This window comes from Neovison vison, chromosome 12, assembly GCF_020171115.1.
Source record: "Neovison vison isolate M4711 chromosome 12, ASM_NN_V1, whole genome shotgun sequence".
NCBI lineage: Eukaryota > Metazoa > Chordata > Mammalia > Carnivora > Mustelidae > Neogale > Neogale vison.
In genome coordinates, this window is record NC_058102.1 from 56,507,588 (window position 1) to 56,533,077 (window position 25,490).

The following is a 25,490-nucleotide window of genomic DNA, read 5'->3' on the forward strand; positions in this document are numbered from 1 at the left end:
TCAGCTGTTTAAGTCAAAGATCTTTATTTTCAGGCCTCTTTCAGACAAAGGTCTTGCAAGAATCAGAAATGACAGATGGTGCACAAATCACATTTTCTCCTCCACCACAAAAGGACAGGTTCAATAATTTTTTGTGATCTGTTTTGAGTGACCCAGATAGCTAGGAAAACATTGCTGGATTTTTTTTTCTGATCTACCACAGAACTTTCTAAGTCAGTTCAAATGTTGCTGCCTATTTTGGCTGTCTTAGTTCCTACCAGGAGAGAAAGAGCATAGACAGAATTAGGCGTATTTCATGAAATTGGCAGTACACAGCTTTGAAGGGATGTCGGTGAAGCTGGAGACACAGTTGGCAGCTGTGTCCCCTCCTTCCCACCTCGGGAAGTGGACCCAGAAGCACACGGCTGGGAAGTTGTAAGGTGGCGAGTTCCTCATGCTTTCACCAGCCAGACCTCATTGCGACGTCCATAGGGCTTCATGGGAGGGTCATACCCAGTGCAGAAGTAGACATCACTGCGGCAGGTGGCCGTGCCCTCCAAGGCTGTACGCAGCTGGGTGGCATGAGCTACGTAGTCGGCCTCCTTCGCGTAACCACCAAACTGCCTAAGGTAGAAGAGAAAGAGGGGCTGATTAGGAGAAGACATGATCCCCAAGGGGGTGGGGGGAGTCTTTCTTATTTTTTATTATTTATCATTTTCTAAAGAATGAATTTATTTATTTATTTATTTATTTATTTATTTATAAGTAAATGGTGCAGGCAGAGGGAGAGGGAGAAGCAGGCTCCTCACTGAGTGGGGACCCTGACATGGGGCTCAATCCTAGGACCCCAGGATCATGACCTGAGCCGAAAGCAGACGCTTAACTGACTGAGCCAACTGGGTGACTTTTTTTTTTTTTTTAAATTGAGAGCAGGGCATCTTTAAAAAAAAAAAAAAGAAGTCACTTGCCACTCTCACTATGACAAGCATGCTAGAGCAGGGGCTGCCACTCCCTGACGGTGGATTTGATCCCTCCAAGCCTTGGATCCTCACTTATGCACCTGGGATAGGCTTTGTTTTTCCTCCAGGGTCGTTTTGAGCTTTAAATACAATAGTGAATGTGACTAGCTCTAATGCAGAGCCAGAAACACAGCAGTCAAGTACTAAGCATGAGCTTGCCTTTCCTTCCCGAAATGTCCCTGAGGGATGGTAGGCTGACCGTCCCCTAGGCCATGGCTTCACTTTTCTCTCTAGCTCCCTCTTGCCTTGGCAGCCCTCCTCCAGGCCCCTCTGTTTCCAGCTGGGGAAGGAGGAAGATGCAGTACCATTAGGTAGGATAGAGCTGTAGCTAACGCTTCTCCCCCAGCAGATCCTTTCTGATGAGTGAATATATCACAGTGGTGACAAGTAGCAGCTTTTTTAAAAAACAGAGCGACCAAAGGGCCCCGAGGAAGTCTTGGGAGGCCCCGTGGCAAGCTTGAAGCATGCCCCAAATAAAGAAATCACTTCTAATAAATCCCTTTTCCTGTTCAAATCATGAAAGCTTTCTTTTTCTAGTAAGTAAAAAGACTCCTAAATCAGGCTTCTCTCTTAATGGCAGAAGGTGGGTACAGAGAAGGAATAAAGCTTGCCTTTTCGAGATGATTATTCCCTCCTTACGTCATCTGCCTACGCTCCAAAATTCATCCTGTGGCCTGCCCTAAATATACCAGTCTAAATCTGGGTTGCACTAAAATCTTTATTAGAGTCAAATATGTCCCCATTTCTAATGAGCTTTATGACTCAAAAGTCTGAATCTGCACCAGGCCAAGATTAGGCCAAATGCATTATTTTTGGTGGGGTTCTCTGAGTCACGCTTTGCTCTTTTATAAGTGGTTAGTCATGCTCGACAAGCATTCAGCATGTTGATTATAGGGTTATTGATGTAAAAACACCCAGGATTTCATCTTTAAGGGATTGGTTCTTCCAATGTCTAGACAGTCACTAACAGTACATGGACAGAGCCGAGACCACTTTGGAATAGAGGAGGCTTGGTTCAAGTACATAGAAGAGAGATCATAAGGCAGATGAAGAAAACTGAACTCCAGCTTCACTGAGGCTCAAATGAGAGGAAAGTGGATTAGTAAACCCAGGGTGAACATTAAGGGAAGACTGTTCTGGCAGTAAAAGTCTGCAAGACTATGGGATTACTTTGAAAGAATGTCTATAGGTTGAGAACCACTTGCCTGAGATGAATCAGATGCTGAAGGTAGGAGCGGGTGTTAAGTGTCCCCTGTACCCCGCATTCAGGCTGTGACACTCAGTTCTTTTCCTTGAAAATGAGCCATGTTGGCTCTTTAGGCTACTGGGTTTTAGAAATGTCCAAAGGAAGAGGGGTCCTCAACTCATCAGAAAAGAGCTAGCTGTGTGCTCAGTCCTACCTCGGCCTCTCTCTTGTTCATGGTCTTGAGCAAGGCTTTAACTTCTCTAACCTTCAGGTCCTTCGTGTGCTAAACAGGGCTAACCAATCCGTCTTAAAAGGTCGCTGTGAAGACGGAGGGAGACAAGAGGGAGGCTGCTGTGCGCAGTGCTGGCTCATAGTAGGCCCACGACAAACAGGAGCTATTACTATCTCTTTGCAATTGCTCAGGACAGCCATCCGGTTCCCTGCCTCCTGGGGTGAGGGACACGATGGGAAGCTCAAGTAGTATCAGGAACCCAGGAAGAGAGTCTAGGAATGACCAGCCGGCTCGATGAACTATCTCACCTTCTCCTGGGGCCTTCTCTCAAAACCCTAATCCTTATCCCCACTCCCTATTCCCATTCTTTTCCCTTTTTCTTTTTTTCTTCTTTCTCACTCTCTTCCCCCTCCTCCCTCTTCTTCCTTCCTTCCTTTCTTCCTTCCATCCTTCCTTTTCTTTCTTTCTTTCTTTCTTCTTCTCTTCCTCCCTTCCTTCCTTTCTTCCTCAGCACTTATGACCATCTAACATACTATATAGTTCATTTACTGTGTTCATTGTTTATTGTCTGAGTTTTCCGGTAGAGTATAGGTCCCATGAAGGCAGGGATCTTTGTCACTTTCTGTGCACTGGTGTAGCCAGAGCACCTAAAAGGTGCCTGACACATGTTTGATCCCTTGGCCAAGTCAACAATTCTGGGGTAAACAGTAAAATCTTCAGGTCTTCAGGTTGATAGACCTCCAGATGATCGCACTTAAGACTGTTTGCCTCCACATTCACTCACTCATATAATGAAATCTGAAACACACATTAAGGGTGGGAATTCAAACAGGAAACTGGATTGACTGGAGCCACATGAGGAAGGGCCTTGAATGCCGCGCTGACGACTTTGAAAAGGTGGGCTTACGAAGGCTTTGAAAGTAAGGGGCGACATGATCAGGTTTGTTTTGGAGAAATCCCTCTGGCGGCAGCGGAGGGAAAGAGCTGGAATTGTTGGAGGCCAGGAATGACCATGTGTGAGATGACAAAGGCCTCTGAATAAAGGCAAACTTGACAGGTGACTAGAGATGAGGAGAGGCGGGGAGAGCAGGAAGTTGAGGATTCTCCAGGGTTTCCAGGGCAGTCTCTGGATAGAAGCTGCTGCTAGGGATGCTAGGGTGAAGAAAAGGAGGGGTGACTGATAATATGGTTTGGGGGCCATGTTGATATGAAGGTATGTCTGTGAAATACATTCATGCAACAGCTGTTGTGTACCCAAGTGTGCGTCAGGCCCTGCAAATCTCCTCAGAAGACCTGGCAAAGAACTAAGCCAGAGATCCTGAGTTCGGAAGAGGTGAGCCTGGTGACAGATACTGGGAGTCCTCAGTGAACAGGTACTGACTATCATCACAGGAAGGAAGGAGACAAGGCCTAGATGGTGAGCAGACATAGAGGGTCAGTGGGCTGCTCTTGGGCATCCTGGTCCCCAGGTGGTGGGCGGAAGAAGTGTCTTTGGCAGGGGCCCCTGAAGAAGGAGCTGTCTGAAAAAAACACAGAGGCCCAGCAAGTGATATGGAGAATGTCATCATCTGGGGATTCATAAATTCACTTAAAAATGCTCCCCAAACCAAACAAAAGCAATTTGAAAATATTTATTCCCAGGCCTCCAGAAATGCCGATAATGAGGATAAAAATTTCCCTCTGGGGCGCCTGGTGGCTCAGTGGGCTAGGCCTCTGCCTTCGGCTCAGGTCACGATCTCAGAGTCCTGGGATCGAGTCCCGCATCGGGCACTCTGCTCAGCGAGGAGCCTGCTTCCCCCTCTCTCTCTCTGCCTGCCTCTCTGCCTACTTGTGATCTCTCTCTCTGTCAAATAAATAAATACAATATTTTTTTAAAAATTTCCCTCTTGCTTCATCATGGAAACTTCTACTAGAAAACAAGCAGAGCAAATGGGCTCGGAAACAGCAGACACGTGTGTCCTCCTCACGGCCGGTCTAAGCAACACTCCCTCACCCAAGCACAAGACTGCACAAACGAGCCAGAAAACCAAACTGCACCAGGTTCGTGGCCTGACAGAGGCCCAGTGCTAGCTCTTCGGCTCGTTCGGGGAGAAGCCACCCCGCTCCTCCCTGCCTCAGCTTCTAAGCCCAACACGGAGGGGAGCACAGTGCCCACAGCTCCCCGCGTTCATAAACGTGTTTGAGTGTGACTTCAAGAATTCTCATAAAGCCCTTTGAGCTCCTCAAAGGACATAAACATGAAGTCTACACATTATTTTTGTAAGCCTATTAACTAGTCTGTCTCCATCTTCAAAGAAGCTCTCCTCCAGGGCACTGTATTTTATCTCCCCCTACGTCAGAGTTCAGTATTTGGAACAAAGATTTTTGGTTACCATGGGAACCGAGGAAAGACACTCCCCTCCACCCCATTCCAGAAACACAAAAGGAGCTGACTACAAAGGTCTGGAAGAGGTTTGTCGGGTGCGGATGAGGCAGGCATCAATGAGGCAGGCGAACAGATGGAGGCTTTGGTCCCAGGGGGGTTAGACATCACAATGGTCGAGGCATGCATTGGGGTAGGTGGAAAAATGGATGGTCTGAGACTTTAACAATCAACAAGTCAACACAGATTTGGGGAGAGTCTATGCACGGAGCTCTGTGCTAGGCAAAGGAAGCGTAAGACTAGGAGCTGACAATCTCACGTCAACGGGTAAGAAGCTTCACCCCGTGAGGCATTTCATTCAGTCGGACTGAACCATGCTTACTGACTCAAGCAAGACGAGGCCCAAAACACAAGCTGGATACCACAGAGCTATAAAGATGATGAAGACGTCTTTCTACCCTTGTGAGGTCTAACTGCAGTGGGCAGGCCAGCGACACACATAAAGATTATATGGGACAGTAGGAAGCACTAGAAGGCAGGCAGAAGATACAGATGGAATGCTCTGGGGGGTGGGGAATAGGCAGTGATTTGTTCTGACTTAGAACATGAAGGGAAGGCATTATGGAAGACCTGATAATAAGCCGTTGTTTATTGAGCATCTCTTCTTGATGTCAGGGAGGAACAATATGACAAAAATGCCTGGCCTCAAGCAGCTTCCACTCAGCAGAGGCTGGAGAAGGGCTGTAGGAGGAACTGGGCGAGCAGAAGTGGGTACTGCATCTGGACGTGTTGCGGGGGCACATGCCTGAGGTCAGGTGGACACGGAGTGGGGGGGTGTTGTGGATCAGATGCCATGACAAAGCGTTTTTACTAGGCTTCATTGCCTGGCTAGACATCTGGGGACCCAGCCCAAAGTTTACCCATCCCCCATCTCATTTAATTACCAGCTTGGGCTTTGGTCCCAACCCTAACGAGTGCCCGAGCAGAGCTGAGAAGTGGGGGGAGGTAGTGGGATGGGTCCCAGGCTTGAGGGCTGGCGATGATGAAAGGACACCTTAGAAGGGGCAGAGGTGGAAGAACTAGGAAAAATCAGGAAGAGAGAGCAATAGTTGAGGCAGGAGATGCCAAAGACCGAGGCAGGGAGGGAAGGCACAGCTAGGAGGTGACTAGGACTTGGCCAACAGTTGATGTGGAAGGTGAAGGAGTCAGGATGCCATTTGAACGGGATGAGTAGGAGGACGGATGGGCCCTTTTGTAAGATGGAACACAGGGCATCAGGTCTGGGGAGGAGATCTGAGCTTCATTTTTGACCTATTGATTTGGGAGACCTTGGGGAGGTTTAGGTGGAGATGCCTCCAGAGGGTGGAGGGGAGGCCGGTGCTTGGGAAGCATGACAGCAGCAGCAACCGTGTTGACTCGGGCTCATCCCCCCAGAAATGGGGACTGAAGCCACTTCCAAGGACCCGTTTGTAAAGGACCGGTGGGATACCTGACCCGTTGTAGGGGGAAATGGTGATTTAACTAGGTTTTAGATTCAGAATCTTGTCACTGGCAGGGCTCTTAAAAGTGAGGTGGCTTCAGTGTCAGAGGTACTCGACAGACATTGTGCCAAATGGGACACACTTGCCGCCGAGCACACGCATTACTCAGTGTAACTGCTGCACATGTTTTAATTCCTCCAGCCAAGGCTTCCTCACCCTGTGTCCTGTCCATCCTACTGGTAGAAACTTTATGCCGGAAGGCTTTTCAGTAAGAAATATGCTTCCTATCATTTCCACCCACAAAGACCACTTCTCATCTCTGAAATAGCTTAGGCCTGGGACGCCTGGGTGGCTCGTCAGTTAAGCATCTGCCTTCAGCTCAAGTCATGATCCAAGGGTCCTGGGACTGAGTCCCACATCGGGCTCCTTGCTCAGCGGGGAGCCTGCTTCTCCCTCTGCCGGCTGCTCCCCCTGCTTGTGTTCTCATTCACTTGCTCTCTGACAAATATATAAATAAAATCTTTTAAAAAATTAGTAACACAGGCCTGAAATATCAGAGACATTTGTTTCTCATCTATTTTCCCCACTAGGAAAAACTAGTTTTTCCTGCTTCAAGGAGTGGACACGTCGTTTGTTCCCTGCTTTATTTTGAGCCCTGACAAAATTCTTGGCACAGAACAAGGGAATAATGAATACATGGTTTTTTGACTGAATGAATACATGTGTAAATGGCCTCATCTTGGTCATCATGTTGAGTCTGATGAATGTTAAGGCATTTGAGGGAGAGGAAGAGATGGTCAGGCTGGAGATGTACTGATGGAAGGGTGACAGTTGAAGCTATGGGAAGGGACCAAGATCTTTAGGGAGACGAGGAAAAAAAAGAAAAGGAAAGGAAAAGAAAAGATAAGTACAGGGAAGGCAAGGACCAAGACTTTCACTTGCTTATTTATTCCTCAGCTTTTAACTGAGCACTTACTAGAGGACAGCCTAAGGCCCTACCCTCAAGAATATTCTAGTGAGGAAGATGACAATAAATGCATGAACAAATAGGTATATAATGCAGATGAGAATAAGTGAAGAGAAGAAAAACCAAGTGGGGTAAGAGGACAGAAAAAGAAGGGGTGCTACTTTTGATAGAATGGTCAGGTGAGGGGCGCCTCGGTGGCTCAGTGGGTTAAGCCTCTGCCTTTGGCTCAGGTCATGATCTCAGGGTCCTGGGATCCAGCCCTGCATTGTGCTCTCTGCTCAGCAGGGAGCCTGCTTCCTTCTCTCTCCCCTCCCCCCATCTGCCTACTTGTGAACTCTGTCAAATACATAAATAAAAATCTTAAAAAAAAAAAAAAAAAGAAAAAGGAATGGTTGGGTGAGGCTGCTTGAAATCAAAATGACACAGTTTAGGCATTGAGTAGACCAAGGAGGCAAAACTGTATTATGTCTCCCATGGCCAGAGCCTCCTGTGATTACAGGTAGGCACTGGAATTATCTAGGAACGTGACTAACACTGGTCTACAGCTCTCCTGAGCGGTAATATGGAACACCCTAGAGTCTTAGCAGTTCTTTCCAAAGTTCTCTTTCTCCAGGTTGAGCTTCCCAAGCTGCCAGTGGCCTCAGTAGGGCCTGGTCCTTTAGAGAGGAAAACAACAGCAGCATCCCTGGGCACCCTGCGGCTGACAAAATTGTATCACACGCACACTTTGTTGGACCCTAACGACAGTGTGTCATACATTCTATTTTATAGATGAGAAAACTGAAGCTCAGACAGCCCAGCTGTAAAACTCATAATTATTAGAGTTGTGGTTTGAATTGAAGTGTATCTGTAGTTGCTTGACTTTTTGTTGTTAATTCTAGTAAAACTTGATCTGATTCTTGGAGAGCGATGAAGTCAAGAACAGGAAAATGGGCTAACACTGACCTAGGGTCTACCTAACATTCAGCATCTTGGAGGCATCTACGGATACCATGTTTCCTCCTCATGACAACCCTGGGCATTAGGTACTCTTTTCCCATCTTGTACTTGGGGAAATTGAGGTCGTTCGGTGACCCACCAAAGGTCCCATGGCCATCGAGCAGGAGAACTAGGATCAGATCAGAGGTCACCCTGACAATGACTCCTGGTTTCCAGCTCTTTCCTTTATGCCCAGACATTTCACTAAAACCTTCACCCTCTCCTGCCACGGGTCTCTGTCGAACCCAGTACTGCACTGTGGAAAGGAGGCTGAGTTGTAACCCAAGTGGCCTCCAGGGCAGTGAACACAGAGGGAGCTGGAATGTGGCCACTCATACAAGTGTGAGGATACCTGTATTGCCTCTTGTGACCACTAAGGAGATTCTGATAGTGTTAGTCCTTCCTAGCCTTCTATCCATTGACTGGTAATACATACCGCTAAAAAACGCATAATCCCTTTTGAACATCCCTTCATGATGTCCTACGAAAGGAAGCCTGAATTAAGGAGGCAAGGCTTTCATTTTAGAATTAATTTTGCCATCTAATGCCCTTACGTGTATTTGAAATAGTACTTTTGCCTTCTGCCACTTCACTCTGCCTTCCAGGTAAGGTACTCTTAAAGCACATTTGGCTGTGCAGTGACACCAAGTGGCTAGTTGAGGAATAACATGCTGATTTAAGACCCTGGGTTAGGTTTTTTTTAAAAAAACACACACACACACACACACACAAAAAACATTCACAGAGCCATGTCAGACACCCTATTTATCACATTCAGCTGTTTAGGTTTGAGAGAATTAATAGGAAACTTTCACAGACTGGACTTTAATAATACCTTTTAAAAAGATACCCTGTCCCTCCGTAAGGAACCAGGTTTCCTTGGAGAAATGTCAAACTCCAGCTCTAGGGCAAGAAACGCCCAGATGTGTTTGAAACATCTAGTCGCACCAGAAAGCAAGGAAGCTACCCTAGAGTAGCTTGTCTTGTCAAAAGGACCAGGCCAAATATGGGACAATGTGAGCATCAGTAAGAACAACTGCCAGGAACGAAAATACATCAATTGTGTTTAAATTAGTATGTTTATACTGAACCTCAAAAAACAGAGACCAATGCCGCCTTGCCCATGGAGGATGTTCAGGAATGAAATCAATCTTCTGAAAACAGGCAAGGAGAAGGCAACGTGTTAAAGAGAAAGTATCTTGCCTTTTTATCTGTGTCTCCATCTCAGAGAAGTCAAATAGCAGAAAAGAGGAGGTTTCTTTTTATCAAAGGACACCAGCTAAAAAGTGAAGGAAAAATAGAGGACACTGTCATTTTATAAACTTGAACGAAGCCAGGCATCTAGGTAAGGGTGATCTGCAGTCATGGGTGTTGCAAAAACAGAAGTATGTGAATGTGATAAACTCCCTGGTGGCGGTATACAACACTACCTATGAAACATGCTCCCCAAAGGTGCTGGCCTGAATCCGTCCGTGCCTCTGGTTCTAACTACTAACTCACAGGCAATGCCGGAGGCAGAGGAACATGTTGAAACACCACGGAAAGGCAGTCTGCAAAATTCAGACTATGGGAAACAACAGGACACATGATCCATAAGCAGCCATGAAAAATGGAAAGGTATAGTAGTGAGAAAAACCACAGATTAGTAAAAGCTTAAAAGGTGTACTGACCAGGGATGCCTGGGTGGCTCAGTCAGTGAAGCGTCTGCCTTTGGCTCAGGTCATGATCTCGGGGTCCTGGAATCAAGCCCCGAGAAGGTTTTTATTTGGATCCAGGTTCAAACAAACTTTAAAAACAAATGATCCGATAGTGGGGGAAATCTGAACGCTGGACATTTTCTATTATCATGGCACTAATGACATGCTGTTTAAATTTTAGGAGTAATAAGACATTATGACTGTATTTTTAAAAAGTCTTTAGTAGTCACACTGAAGTATTTATGGATGAAATTAATAAAACGTCTGGAATTTGCTTCAAAAAGACCCAACAGAGGGGTGACAGTTGTGAGGGTACACATGACACAGGTCTGACCTTGAGTTAATTATCATTGAAGGTGAATGATGGGTTCCATCATCTTATTCTGTTTTGTTTTTAATTTTTTTTATTTTTCAGAGACAGAGAGAGAGCACAAGCAGGGGGAGCAACAGGCAGAGGGGGAAAGGAGAAACAGGCTCCCTGCTGGGCAAGGAGCCCGATACGGCTAGATCCCAGGACCCTGAAATCATGACCTGAACTGAATGCAGATGCTTAACCGATTGAGCCACCTGGGTGTCCCTCATTATCTTACTCTATCTTTTCATACGTTTGGAAATTTCCATACTAAAAAGTTAAGGACAAAAGAAAACCATCCGACCAGCTACCTTGAAGGTTTATGGAACTGATTTAATCACGTCAACCTCATTCCTTATGAAATCAAAAGGGCAAAGGGAAAAAATAATTAACTACTGAAACCTACCACAGCTCATACACATTAAGTCATTTGTAAAAAACAGAAGCATCTTAGTGACTACTGAAAGATACTCTTTAGTAGAGGTCCTCTGAGGGAGGTTGTTATGGGCACTTAACAGATGGAGAAGCTGTCTTAGAGAGGCTGAGTGGGATTCAAACTAAAATATACTTGTTCATTAGAGTACACCAGCCTGCTCCCAAGACACGTGGGGAAGAGACGGAGAAGAGGGAGCAGGAATGAGGGTGAGACATTGGAGACACAGCACCCAAGATTTAAGGAGACCCTCACTCTCAGGGCCAATCCTGTACTTAGACCACTGTGAAAGTGGGCACCTCCTTAAGTTGTGTACCACAGCCACCTCGCTTCCCCACTCTAGTCCCTGTCCTTGGGAAAGATATTCCTTACCCCAAGTTTGCTTTTCCTGCTGCCTCTGTGGGGAAGGCAGGAAGGTCTGAATGACGACTGGAGAAGAGGCCCGGCTGCAGTACACGCACTGTCCTCTAGGGGACACGACTACGGCCTACCACTGCCAGACCAGCCAAGCTCCTGTTCCCAGCGTCAGTGTTAGCTCCAGAGAAAGCTACGCCCTCAGGTAGCAGTGTTGGAGCCAGGCAGCCCAATAGGTAAGTTCAGAAGCCCTGGAGAGTGGACAAAAACTGTCCAGGACAAGATTATCTGTGTATTTTTTTCCCTCCGGTGGTTCTAGAGTAGACGCAAATCCACACCTATAGTTAATGCTGGTAAAGCTCCTGGCCTGTGACTGCACACGGTTCTGTGCCTGTCATACAGGAGGATTTTAACAAATGGTGGGGGCCACTGATTCTCTACAAGAGACTCAGTTTCTAAAGGGGGGCTGGGGCCCAAAGAATAAAGACGTGCAACCACCTGCACCTGTTATGCTCTATAGTCAAAAGGAACATGACCCCAAATGAGGCTCTGGAAACAGGACGAGAACGCTCCAAGGACCGTGGACAATGAACAATGGAGGGGGTGGCCGTCCAGTTATGGCAAATACTCCCTGCCTTTCTGGCATTCAAGGGGTAAAAAGGACAGCCCCCAAGTCCGATATATATTCTATACTCATTTATGTATTTGTGACCCCAAACAACAGCTTGACTTAGCTATTCCCCAAGTCTCCCAGAATCCTACTGCGGCTAATGTAGGTGTTTAGCCTAAACTGTGGGGATACTCCAACCATGCCAATTTGGCAAATGGCAAAGTATTTAGTCAGACATAATGCAAATGTTTGTGTGCCATAAGCTGAAGAAAATGAAATGAGAAATTATCAGGACTTAGTATTTAACTTAATTCATCAATAATATAAAGAAATTAAGAAAACAATACTATTTGAATCAAAAAGAATAAAACACCTAGGAATAAATTTAACCAAGGAGATCAAAGATATGTACACTGAAAACTGTAAGACATTAATGAAGAAAATTGAAGAAGACACAAATAAATGAAAAGAGATTCCATGCTCATGGATTGGAAGAATTAATGTTGCTAAGATGTACATACTACTGAAAGCAACCTATGGGTTCAATGCAATCTCCATCAAGATTCCAAAGGAATTTTTCACAGAAATAGAAAACCAACCCTAACATTTATATGGAACTACAAAAGACCCCAAATAGGGGTGCCTGGTTGGCTCAGTGGGTTAAAGCCTCTGCCTTTGGCTCAGGTCATGATCCCAGGGTCCTGGGATTGAGCCCCGCGTTGGGCTCTCTGCTCAGCAGGGAGCCTGCTTCCCTTCCTCTCTCTCTGCTTGCCTCACTGCCTACTTGTGATCTGTCTGTCAAGTAAATAAATAAATAAATAATCTTAAAAAAAAAAAAAAAAAAGACCCCAAATAGCCAAAGCAACCTGGAGGAAAAAAAAAAAAAAAGGAAGAATAAAGCTGAAGCACATTTCCTGATTTCAAATTATATTACAAAGTTATTGTAATCAAAACAGTATGGCACTGGCATAAAAAGATATATAGATCAGTGAAACAGAATAGAGAGCTTAGAAACAAACTCATGCGTCTATGGTCAACCAACTTACAGCAAAGAAGTCAAGAATAGTTTCTTCAATAAACAGTGTCTGGAAAATTAGATAGCAACAGGCAAAAAATTGAAACTGGACTTCTATCTTACATCACACACAAAAAAACAATGCAAAATAGAAGAAAGGCTTGAACATAAGACCTGAAACCGTAACATTCCTTGAAGAAAACATAAGGAGTAAACTCCTCGGCATCAGTCTTAGCAACAATTTTTGGTATTTGGCAATAAAAGCAAAAATAAACAAATATACATCGAACTGAAAAGCTTCTGTATAGCAAAGGAAGCTATCCACATAACGGAAAGGCAACCTACTCAATGAGAGAAAATATTTGCAAGTCATATATCTGACAAGGAGTTAAAAGTCAAAATAGATAAAGAATTCCTATAACTCAACAGCACAAAAGCCACACATTCTGATAAAAATGGGCAGGGGATCTGAACAGACATTTTTCTGAAGAAGACATACACATGGCCAGTAGGTACATGGAAAGGTGCTCAACATCCCCCATCATTAGTGAAATACAAATCAAAGCCCTAATGAGATATTACTTCATACCTATTAGAATGGCTGGTATCAAAAAGACAAGAAAAATGTATTAGCAAGGCTATGGAGAAAAAGGAACTGTCATTACTGTTGTCATGGGAATTGGTGCCGCCGCTATGGAAGACAATATGGAGGTTCTTCAAAAAATTAAAAGTAGAACTATCCTCGGATCCAGCAATTCCACTTCTGGATAGATAGCTAAAGGAATTGAAATCACTGTCTTTTTTTTTTTTAAAGAGATGAAATCCCTATCTTGAAGAGCTATCTGCACTGCCATGTTCACTGCCCCATTATTATAATACCCAAGATATGGAAACAAGCTAAGGGTCCATCAGGAGATGAAGAGATAAAAATGTGGTATGTCTATACACAAAGCAGTATTATTCAGCCATAAAAAAAGAAAGAAACTCTGCCATTTGTGACAATGTGGATGACCTTAAGGACATTATGCTAAGTGATAATAACTTGGACAGAGAAAGAAAAATGCTATATGATCTCACTTATATGTACAATTAAAAAAAAAAATAACAACAACAACTGAGCTCATCGAGACAGAGAAGAGACTGGTGGTTGCCAGAGATGGGATGTGGGAGGGGAGTGGGAGAGAAGGGTGAAGGTGGTCCAAAGGTACAGATTTCCAGCCATAAGATAAACTAGTCCTGGGAATGTGATACAAAGCAAGGTGACGATAGTTAACAATCCTATCATGTATATTTGAAAGTTATTAAGAAAGCAGATCTGTGAAGTTCTCATCTCAAGAAAAAGAAATTATAACTATGACGGATGTTAAATAAACTTACGGTGGTGAACATTTCATAATATTTCTGTATATCGAAGCATTATATGTTGGACACCTGAAGTCAATACAATGTTATAGGCTAATTATATCTCAATAAAACTGGAATAAAATATAAATGTAATGCAAATGCTCATTGCAGATGATCAAGGAGTGGTTATGGAGATCAGATGTTACCCTCGGATGACTGGAGAATCATTTCCTTACAGGGAATAGACGGTGATGCTTTCCCTCTCCTCGATCTTAATGCTGTCATCGGTGGGAACTGGCGGGTTGCTCTGAAACTGGTTTGGAATCCGGAACCAGACTTTTAATTTCTTCTGGAGGGAGCCATCATCACCAGGAAACACAGCAAAGGAAATAGGAACTGTCATCCCCATTCCAATTCCTGAAAACATAAAACCCCACAGAGTGAGGGGGCTGTTACAGACAGAACTTGCTCAGGACCATGGAAGATCAGCTAAACTCATTCTTCCTCCAAGACAGTATTTTTGGTTCTTGAAATTAATAACAAGGTGTTAAACTATATAGTAAGATATACACAAAAACAGCTCTTATTTGTATATACTGGAAATAGGAATGTAGTGATTCAACTCGTTTGGAAAAAATTATTTGGTAATACATATCAAGACTGTCAATATATCAGTATCTAATTACCTTCTGTTTAAATGTGAATTTTAAGGAAGTAATCCAAAATATCTTAGGCTGTAGGTAATAGGACATTCATTACGGCAGAATTTATAATTGTCAGAGACTGGGAGCCATGTAAATGTTCAAAACAGGAATATGTCTAAATTACAGGTACACAATGCAATATAATGTAGCTGTCAACAACCACACTTAAGAAGATTGCTTAGCACTAGTGGAAAATATCTATAAGTAACTATAAATACCGGAAGGATACACAATTGCACAAACACTATGATTACATTTTAAAGGCTTATTAAAAAGCCCTAAAGAAATACATTCAGAAGGCAACAATGATTGCAATAAAAAAGATGGATCGGGGTACTGTTTTGTTATTTTCAAGATTATTTTCAAGATATTCTTTAATGTTTAATCACATAAAATATTGTTTTAAAGATTTTATTTATTTGGGAGGGGAGGGGCAGAAGGAGGGGGGGGGAGGGAGAGGGAGAGAGAATCCCAAGCAGACTCTGTGTTGCACATGGAGCCCAGCATGGGACTTGATCTCACCACCCTGAGATCATGAACTGAGCTGAAGCCAAGGGTTGGATGCTCAACCAACTGAGCCACCCAGGCGCCCCAAATTTTATCATTTTTATACAAATATTCTTCTAAAAAACATTACAACAACATTAAGAAGGAAAAGATTTCTTCTTGACCTCCTACTGGCTGACTTATTGTCCAAAGCCTGATTACTTTGGTGTTACTAAATGCTACTGAGGTTAATACCAGTTTCTGACTTTCTAAATTATCAGCCTGAGAAATATCCTAAAAATTAAACATCACCTTTCTTTCTTCTTTTGCCTTGCTTTTGACCCATTTGGGGGTCCGCACTGATTCTAAAGAGCAGTCCAAATGAGAGAGCTTTAGAGTTAAGCTCATATTTAAATATGGTTACCACGCTGACAGTACACTGAAACTTCGGGCCCATTGTTTTTAAAATAGGGGCACGGCCAGCACAGACTGCCATGGCTAAGGCTGGGACAGCCTAAAAACTCCCAGCCCCTTCATTTGCCAGAACAGAGCCGAGGACCTGGCATACTCACCACTCACTGAGCCTCAGAGCCCCGCGGATTCTGAGCGACCCAGGGACCGGGCAGAGATGTTCAGCCTGGAGGCGGAAGTCTCAAGTCTGAGGCTGGCCTAGCTCTGTGACTTGGCTTTCCTCACTCAGTGAACCAGTCCAAAGATACTATAAGCACTGCAGGGTTGATACCCCGAGTGCATGTTCATGCCTGGGAGAGAAGCATGCCAGGTGATATGGAGCAGGGAGACCACACACCGAGGGATAGGCTGGATGGGGTCAGTGTGGTCCCCCTAGAGCATTCTTGTGCACAGAGCCCAAGTTCATATGCTACTGAAGCAGGTGGTGACAGGTGCCCTGTGGCCCCTCCCTGTATTTTCCCCTGATGACGAGACCTAGCAAGCTTCCCTCTGAGCCCAGAACCACATCGTTCAGGGATACTCACCCTTGTCATTGGTGCCTCCCACGTACTTCATGACTTTGGGCATTGCTTCCCGGAGACCCTCATCCACAGGCTTGTCTGTCACTTCCACTGTGGCAAACCGCCCCCCCTCACAGGTCCTTTCCTCATAGGAGATGTCTTCCTAGAGATAGAATTTACATACTTAAAAGAATTAAAATGGCAACCAGTGATTACTCTAGAATGGGTGATGGTCCAGTTATAAGAACGGCTAAAGAACTTTTCATAATGAACCTGGGCATGGTGACAGGGTAGAAGAGACAGTTAGGAGTATGAAGGGCCGTGAGAAGATTCTGGGATTTCTTACAAATGCAGAGTCAGCAGAAAAAACTTCAAATTATCAATACTCTCAGAGAGATAAGAGAAGATATTGCATCCAAAGCCACTCAGAACATCACCAGAATGCTATAAAAATAGGATGTTCAGAGATCAAAGAGCTCTTATAAATTAAAAATATAACAGAAATGAAAAATTCAGGGGAGAAGTCAGAAGATAAAGCTGAAGGAAATCTTTCAGAAAGTCAAGTAAAGAGGCAAAGACCTAGAAAACAGAAGAGAATTGGAAATCAGAGAATCAAGCCAGGAGATCCAATATCTGAATGACAGGACCGCCAGGAAAAAGAGATGAAAATTGGAAAAGAAGAAAGGAAGAGATCTGTGGGAGGCCACGGCACGGTTGGAGTCGAGGATCAAACCAGGCCCTGACTTGTGTCTCCTTCAAAGTCCGGACACCTTGACAAGGTTAAGGATGGGAAAGTTGAGTAACACTGAGAAAAGGGTCTGTGCTATGTGTCGTGCGCTTGCCTACGTGACTTCCCACACACTCTCCCTACAGTAGGGAACAATGTGGCCAGGGTCCTGAGTTCTTAGTTAGTCCTTGTTGTTCTGTACCTCCCATAACCCACTCCCTGGTTGATTGTCTTGCTAATGGCTTTAGCCGAAACTACCTGGCCTCACAAGGTTTGCTTGTAGTAAATGTAAACTTGTTATAGAAACTTGTGGTCATCTGACTATGGACTGATGTAATGCTCCTTTTATTCTGGTCTGCTTTATAAATGACTGTAAGATGTGGAATAAAATTGGCACTGTTGGACATCATCTTCAGTGTCCCTCCTGCTCCCATCTCTTGGTCTCTTAATTTCTTTTCACCATCCTCTTAGCCCTCACGGTTTTCCTGGTCAATTTGTCGCACTGTCTGCGACAGAGATCCAGCAACAATGTCACAAACTGGAAGGCCGCAGGATCAGCCTCATTCTGGAAGCAGGGCTGAAGGTCAAGAAGAATCAGAGTCGCTCAGAGAGGGAGACAAACCATGAAGAGACTCTTGCTCAAGGAAACGAACTCGGGTTCCTGGAAGGGAGGTTGGTGGGCAGATGGGGTAACTGGGGGATGGGCATTAAGGAGGGCACGTGATGGAATGAGCACTGGGTGTTATATACAACTGATGAATCACTAAACTCTACCTCTGAAACCAAAAATATACTATATGTTAATTATATAAATAATTTACTATGTGTATATAAAATAACTTAGTATATGTTAATAAATTAATTAATTTAGTTAAAAAATAAAAATAAAAGATTCCATGGCAATTTTCACCAAATTAAAAAAAAAGAAGAAGAATCAGAGTCATTCTCTTCACTTGTACTATTCCAGACACGACTCCTCATTCCAACTCATCTCACTAAATCATACGCCCCTGAATGCTCAGCTTCACTGCCAATCCCCCCAGAGCTAGGGAGGACCCCCGCTCCTCATGACTACTCTCCACATGAGTTACTGTCCTAAGGTCATTATCCTTTGCCTTATGGATGCTTGTGGCCCTCTTCCATCCCCTCTCCTCTTCCTTGTCCTTTGATATCTCATACGATACTATTTCGTATTCCTTGAACATACGCTATAAGACAGTGTTTTTCAAACTTGGAAAAGAATCACGATTCAAAACAAGAAATGTATTTTTACCTCATGCCCTTATCAAGAACACATGTGACTGAAACAGGGTTTCACAAAATGATACTTCACCCTTATGGAGGAGGGTGAATATACCAGCCTTTTCTTTCTTTCCTGTTGACTTTTACTCTACTCAAGTGAATTTTATTCTATTCCACCAAAGAAGAAAGACATACTCTATATTGATTTTATTGTCTGGTAATGGAACACTATGCAGTTTGAAAAATCTGCTCTAAAGTCTTTGTGGACAAGAACTATGTGGACTATGTGGACCAGAACGATGCCATAGAGCATCGTAAATTAGATGCTCAACGGGTGTTTGGTTATGGATTAAGGAGCTGCCTCTCTTACTCATGATTGTGAAAAATAAGCAGAAGACGTGGCTGCCCGGGCTGGGCAAAGGGGCCTTCCTGGGACATCCTAGACTGAAAGTCTTCAACTCCCAAGGGACAGAATGACTCTTTGGAGGTGGGTAGGGCTGTGGGGCTAAGAGGTCTGTATTGTCTGAAAAAGTATACTTACATTCTAATTTTATGTTCAGAATGGAAAAAAAAATTTTTTTCTTTGTGATGCAAAATTAAAGAAGAATAGTGAGAAAGGGGCCCAGGAAATCTGAAAGGTTTCTGAACGCCAGTTTCATCAACTTCCCTTCACATGGGATAGGGGAAATTGCACCAGACTAAGAATCAAGAGGCTCCAAATCAAATCTACTGTGTCATTCGGGGGATGGCTATGAGGTCCTCCCCTTGGAAAGTGTTGCATTTCCAAAGGGCCTTCAGCGGCAAGCCGTGCTGTATAAACCTGGGGTATTTTGCCCTTCCTGGCTCTGTCACAGCAGAGACTAGACTCAGCCTTCATTTGAGGTCCTTTTGAGTCTTGCCACTCATGTTTAAAATTCCAAAAACGCTACTCTGTGAATCACAGAATTGCAGCCTTAAAGCCGTTTTAAAGTTCGTCCAATCAAACTAATTTCCCAAAGAAGAAACACCAGAGGGACTAATTTCCCAAAGAAATGAAGCACCAGAGGGACTGTGTTCCCCAGGAACACACAGCTACTAAGTGGTGAAACTGGCACCAGAATTCCAATCTCCAAACCCTAGTCTAATGTTAACTGCTGGGCTCGGCACTGTATGGGGGATGATGGGAATGCTTTTAAGCATTTTCCTTTAGCTACTGAGTTAGTTCTTCCTGTTGGACATTTGGATGTCTGTGTCCAGCTCCGAACAGGGGCAGCTAAAGTCATTGAATGCAGCTTCTTCTCTCACAAATGGAGAAACTGATGACAAGCTCTCACTGGAGAAAAGACCTGGCTGGCTCTTTCCTTCATTCTTTCTTTCCTTCTCTTATTAATCCAACCAACGACAGTGGAGCTTCTCCTATGTGCTGAGCACTGTGCCCTGTGCCCTGTGCTAAGATACAGCAGTGATGAATGATACAGTTTCTGACATTGGGAGGGGGGTGGTCTGGTCTAATAGAAAAACCAGGTTATAATCCGATGATATATTTAAGAGGAGAGGCAGGGCAGCGTGGGAACACAGAACAGGACTACTTTGGTTATTTTGGGGGGCAAGGTGTGTGTTGATGTGCTCAGCTAGGTCCAGGTTGACCTAAGAACTTTGCGGTTCTTAAAGATCATCCAAATGGACACCCCATCACTGATGCATGGATTTATTGAGAAATATTATTGAAGACCTCTGCCAGGTGCTATGGATTAGGAGATTAAGACGATACGGGCTATCTAGTGGGGTGGTGAGAAGATTATGAAATTATCATATGATGTAGCAAATGTTCTCAAAGTTTGGGGAGGGAAATTTCAGGTAGCAGGCATCACAGGTGGAAAAGAGCAGAGGGGAAGAACACAGCTGGTTCGCTGGGGCTGGAGCAAATGCTGTCAAGCAGGGCACAGTGAGAGAGGGGGCTGCAGATTCTGGCTGGGCCAGACCCCTGGAGGACTCCTAGGCTGCCATAGGGAGGATTCTGTGAGCTTTGTTCCAGTGACGGTGAGCTGAGTACAAGTCAGTTTCATCTACCCCAAATTCGTTCAAATTCGTTCCTGGTAATCCAAATGTGGGATTTTGAGTGGGAGGGGTCCTTGCACAGAAAGGAATTCTGGGGATCCTACAGGTGATCTGTGCTCTCAGACTCTTCTCCAGGCAGAAGGTCCATGGCAAGAGAAGAAAGGCTGCCAAGAAAAGTATCCAGTTTGATTTGGAAAGCCAAGGCCCCCATGATAATTCTACCAGTCCTTTTTTTAAAAGATTTTATTTAGAGAGAAAGCAAGCAAGAGGGAGAACGACAGAAAGCCTGAGCTGTGGGGAGGGACAGAGAAAGAGGGAGAAGCAGACCTCCTCCTGAGCAAGGAGCTTGATCCCGGGACCCTGGGACCATGACCTGAGCTGAAGGCAGACACTTAACTGACTGAGTCACCCAGGCACCCCATAAATCTACCAATCTTTAAGGCTCACCTCCACCATCTCTTCCTGAGTGATCCGTCCTTCCTATGAACTCCAAAGACTGCGAACACTAGGGCTAGAAGGGCCCTTTCATATCTATCAGTTCATCTGCCTCCCAGGACAGATAGACAAACTATCCATTGCACAGCTGGATATGTGGGTATGGAGCTCAGTAGGAGACTGACATGGGGGATAAATTTGGAAGTCATCAGCAAAAGGGGAAACTGAAGCTGTGAATGAAATTGAAATTGCTGGGGAATATACACAGAGCATTCTGTATCACTTAATCATGTTAATGAATGCCCTACCTAAAAGCCCTCGTTCACCAAGTTCTTAGCCTCTCCCAGATGGTCCAGGTACCAGCTAGCTTCTACCTACCTTGCCAGCCACACCCAGAGCATTTCCTCACTGGCCTTCTGCTATTTCCTTCAATGCCATGGTCATTCCTGCCTCAGGGCCTCTGCACCTGCCCCTTCTGTCTGGAGTACCTCTTTCCTATCTCTGCCTGATGGACCCCCACTTATCCCAAAAGTCCCAACCTCAAAGTCACTTCCTCAAAGAGGATCCTCATTTAAAACAAGTTCCCATGATATTTTTTATAGACCCCTGGACTTTCACAACACAAGAGTTATTGTAATTATAACTGAATAATAATGCATTTAACCTCCACCTGTAACCATAAGCCCCATGTGGTCAGGGGCTATCTGTGTTTACCACTGTATGTCTTAGCGTCTAGTACCATGTCTTGCATATAGTAGGTAATAGGAGTATTTGTGGGAAAGGAGGCTGTGGCATAAAACCTGGTTTTACTCGAAGGACAAGGAATAGAATAGACATAGCTGGGTAGACAGATGAGCAACTAGTCTAATTATACCTATGCGGAAGAAAAGCAAACTCACAATGTCTTAAGGTGGTACTACAGAAGGTCCCACCCAATTGGATAGCATCTATGTCCATAAACTCATTTGAACCACTGGATCACTGTGAAGATTTAGGCTGGAGAGAGGGATATTGCAAAACTCAATTCTCCAGGGAGAATTTAAATAGAGTTCTATTTCTGCAGAAAATAAAGCACCTGAGTTAACACAACTAACACATTCGATTCTTCCAATTTAGTGTCTTTAGTGTGTGTCCTTGTCACATGGAACATAATAACAGCCCACCTCTGTCCCAGATTCTGCTAACTTATGCTCCCAATCAGACATGGATTTGGCCCAAGGCCGCAAACACCAGTTTCAACATTCCCCAGGAACCCTGGACAAATTCAAATCCCAGACTGAGATCTTGAAACAATGCCTCTTGCTATGGAATTTGCAAGGTCCTCTGCGAGGTCAAATTTTTTTCTAGCCACCTTCTGGGGTGGGTATATCATGTTGATTCTGGAAGCCAGCTTTCTCATCATAAAACAGTAATTTCTCATCATAAGAAAAAATAATATAGCCCATCTAACTCGGGACTTTCTATGGGTCAGGTATTGTTTTAAATACTTTGCATGAATTTGTTCCTGCAATCCCTGTGAAGAAGTGAGTGTTTTTATCTTTATTTTCAGGTGAAACTGGAGCACAAGGGGTTAAGCAACATGACTGAGTTACAGTGGGCAAGTGGTAGAGCCAGGATTCAAACCTCTGGGTGGTCGGGTCCTAACCAATGTGCACAGGCTGGGAAAATTAAGATGTCAGTTATTAATATCAGTCCTGCACTGCGGATCCACAAGACCCACCTAATTCAATACAGTGTGAGCAGTGTGCCCACCTCCTTCCTGAAGCAATGTGGAAGGCACCTGATAAGCTCCGCAGCAGCCCGGATCTCTCCATCACAATCAGTCCTGAACATATGGTGATCCCGAACCTGAGCTACGCAGGGTCCACTGTCTGCCATCTACTGGCCCAAGAAAATGGGCAACGATTCCTGACCCAGACACTACCCCGGGCAAGAGAGATAATTCCAGGGAGAGTCTGTCTTCAAAGTAATAATCCCCTGAATTTGTATATTTTTTAGTATCTTTGTATATTTATATACATATATACATATATTTATGATTATCTTTGAATAGTTACATAATTGTCACAAAGGCACTGTCATTCTCATAGCTGAGAGATTTCAGGGTTCACAGTGCTTAGGAGGTTAAGTAACTTACCCGAAATTACCTGTGAAACTAAGCGGAAGCCAATGGTTACCATACCCTACCAAGTACTAGGTATTTTGCTGAACAACTTATAGCTGGTTATCTCATTGAAATTCCCAAACATTCTTATAAGATACAAATTGTTATTTCCTCTTGTGATTGGTTTCAGAGAAGTTAAGCAAGTTGCCTTTGACCACACAGCTAGGAAGAGCAGAGCTGAGTTCTGTCTGACTGAATGGTATTATCACATTTGTAGGGTGTATGAGTTTACAAAGCATTTTCATGTTTTTTAAAAAAATGTAATATTTATAGTTGGTCTGGGAGTAGATGGAAGAGGTATTTTTATACCCATTCTACACCTGCAGAAACTAAGAATATTCAGGTTAAGTGATCTGCATCAGCCTGGTAGCAATATCCCATACGGCACCATGTTCCCATCAAAGGTTGAGGGAAGATGCTTATCAGAGAACTGTTGCCTGAGTTCAGAGACCTGGGTTACTTGGAAGAAGCTATAACCACGGTGGCCTGTCTAGAAAGAGCTGGAGCTGCGGAGAAACTCTTGGTGCCAGAGACCTGATAGTTCAGAGAAAGAAAGGGAGAAACACCTTCTTTCTTTCCTTCCACCCTTTTATCTCCCACCAGTGCCTCCCCCTGGGTGAACCTCACGGCGAGTTATCTGACACTGGAGCCTGGGAAGTAGGCAACTGGAATCAGTCCCCACTCCAGACTGAGACACGACCCCCATTCCAGACTCCAGACTAAGACCCAGGGAATGGGCAGGGGAGGCATCTGAGGACAGACAGGGGGTACAGCAGCCCAGACCCTGTACTGGCAATTGTCTGTTACCCCAAAAAGACCAAGAGAGCTGGATTCCACTACAGAAGGGAGAACTCTCTGGGAGCTGTTGGTAACATGGGGATTCTTTAAGCGTTAGGGCCAAAAAGCATCCTAGACAGTCCTGGTCTGAGTCCACAGATGAGCACACACACCTCACAGAGGCAGGGTCTCACCACAGACAGTTTCTGTGGCCTGCAGTTTATGAACATTGGTAGGCAAACAGGTAAAACTGACATTATTTCCCCACTCGAAACCACAGACTCATTCCTCAAATTCCCTATTCCTTCCTCCCTTCCCTACTTGTTTTTCTTCATAGCCTTGATCGGCAGCTGATAACGACCTTTTGACCTGTTTACTTGTGCATTAGCCACTAAAATGTAAGCTCCACGAGGATGGGGGTCTTGTTGGTTTTATTCATTGCTTTATCCCCACTGCCTGTGAAAGTGATGTACATAGATGGTACTCAACAAATTTTAGTTACTTGTTGAATACATTAATTGTAACTTAGAAGAGTTCACACGAAGAATCTGGATTTCTGGTTTTCCTTAAAAATCTGGCAATTCTGGTTTATATCCCTGCATAGCAACATGGCTGCTCTTTGTAGAGGGGACCCTGAATTCTTTCTTGGATTTGCCTCAGTCCCCACCTTGCCTTAGAGTCTAACACAGGCAGCTTCACTCATTTCCATAGCCTGCCTGGATGCTTGTAGGCATCTGAATGTCACCCCTGATCTGGGCCAACTTGGTCATTCTAAGTGCAGCTGAGGGAACTCAGAGACAGACAGATGAAGTGACCGGGCTCTGGTTATAGCTGCGTGAAGAACTCAGACTATAGTCTGGTTGAGGGCTTTTGTGTGACCATCAATGCACTCAGTACCAGAACTGGGTCCTCAGACAACACAGTCCTTTAACATAGGAGGTGCTGAGCAGGGAGCTGAGTATACAAAAGGCACAAAGTACATGTTTGCAAGGAGACTGTAATTTACCTGTGGACTCTTCGTTTGCAGGGGGCAATCCAATTTGCTTGTGTTAGCACTGCTGTCAATTTGTGGGGGAGACTGCAGTCGAGCCCTTTTCACCCATCCTGTATTCAAGGACCCAACTCTGGGAGTTCCATGGGCCAGCATACCTTGTTACCGCTCTGGGCCTTTGCACATGCTCTCTGTCTCTGCTTTTCTGCGCCCTCCTAACATACCAGAAACCCAGGTGAAGACACTTCCTCCGGGAAGTCCCCCTTATCAGCCCCTGGCAGAATGGATCGGGTCCTTCCCCTGTGCTCCCTCCCGCGCACGTTTACTTCGGTGGAGCACAGATCTTGCTCCTTTATACTCATGTCTCCAGTAGTTGGGAATTTCTTGAGGACAAGCACGTTTTCGATCTTTTTGCACCGGAAGGCCTCTCAGCAAACAAACGATCAGAATGCTTAGGGTGTTTACATGAATTAATGCATTCAACAGGCGCTGTGCCGTCGCCGCGCCTAGACTCCTCTCTTAAAGCGATCTCTCCTCCTTGTCACCCCTCCTCCCAGTAGAGCCCTCAGCCTGCTGCTCTGTACTTCCCTTTCACTTCCTCCTTCCCAGTTCGCGTGCTGGGCACTGGAAGGCAGTGCCCCTCCCCCGGCAGAAGCCAAAACGCACATTCTGGGGCAGACCGCTTGCCCCACCTGCCAGTCAGAACCCACTCCAGCCCCGGTTAGGGTGCGGTGGGCGGGCGCAGCCCCGCTTCAGGTCCTCGGCAGCCCTGCGGGCCTACCTTAGCCCCTTTGCTCAGGACCTGCCAAGGCCACGTCTCTACGCTCCCGAACAGCGAGTTCTTGATCATGCCCAGCATGGTGTGGCTGCGGCGCTCCGGGGGCACCTGCGGACTCAGGGCTCCAAGGGCGGCTGGGGCAAGCGTGCTTGGTGGGCTGGCGGCAACC

The 25,490-nt window shown here is 44.9% G+C and overlaps 1 protein-coding gene across 1 annotated transcript; it reads right to left on the minus strand.

Moving 5' to 3' along the window:
• HEBP1 (heme binding protein 1) lies at nt 1–25,490 on the minus strand. The gene is made up of 4 exons (XM_044228185.1): nt 25,325–25,490; nt 16,195–16,333; nt 14,246–14,426; nt 1–603 (listed from the first exon to the last, which is right to left on the minus strand). The coding sequence occupies exons 1-4, from the start codon at nt 25,400–25,402 to the stop codon at nt 432–434; spliced, it is 570 nt and encodes a 189-aa protein (XP_044084120.1). The 5' UTR covers nt 25,403–25,490; the 3' UTR covers nt 1–431.

Bases quoted from the DNA above. Each gene is read 5' to 3' on its own strand.
- HEBP1 (XM_044228185.1), bottom strand. From the start codon at position 25,402: ATGCTGGGCATGATCAAGAACTCGCTGTTCGGGAGCGTAGAGACGTGG. The intron at 16,334-25,324 runs GTAGGCCCGCAG...TTCTATCTCTAG, and splicing joins TCCTGAGCAAAGGGGCTAAG to GAAGACATCTCCTATGAGGA. The intron at 604-14,245 runs GTAAGGAAATGA...CTTCTACCTTAG, and splicing joins AGCATCACCGTCTATTCCCT to GCAGTTTGGTGGTTACGCGA.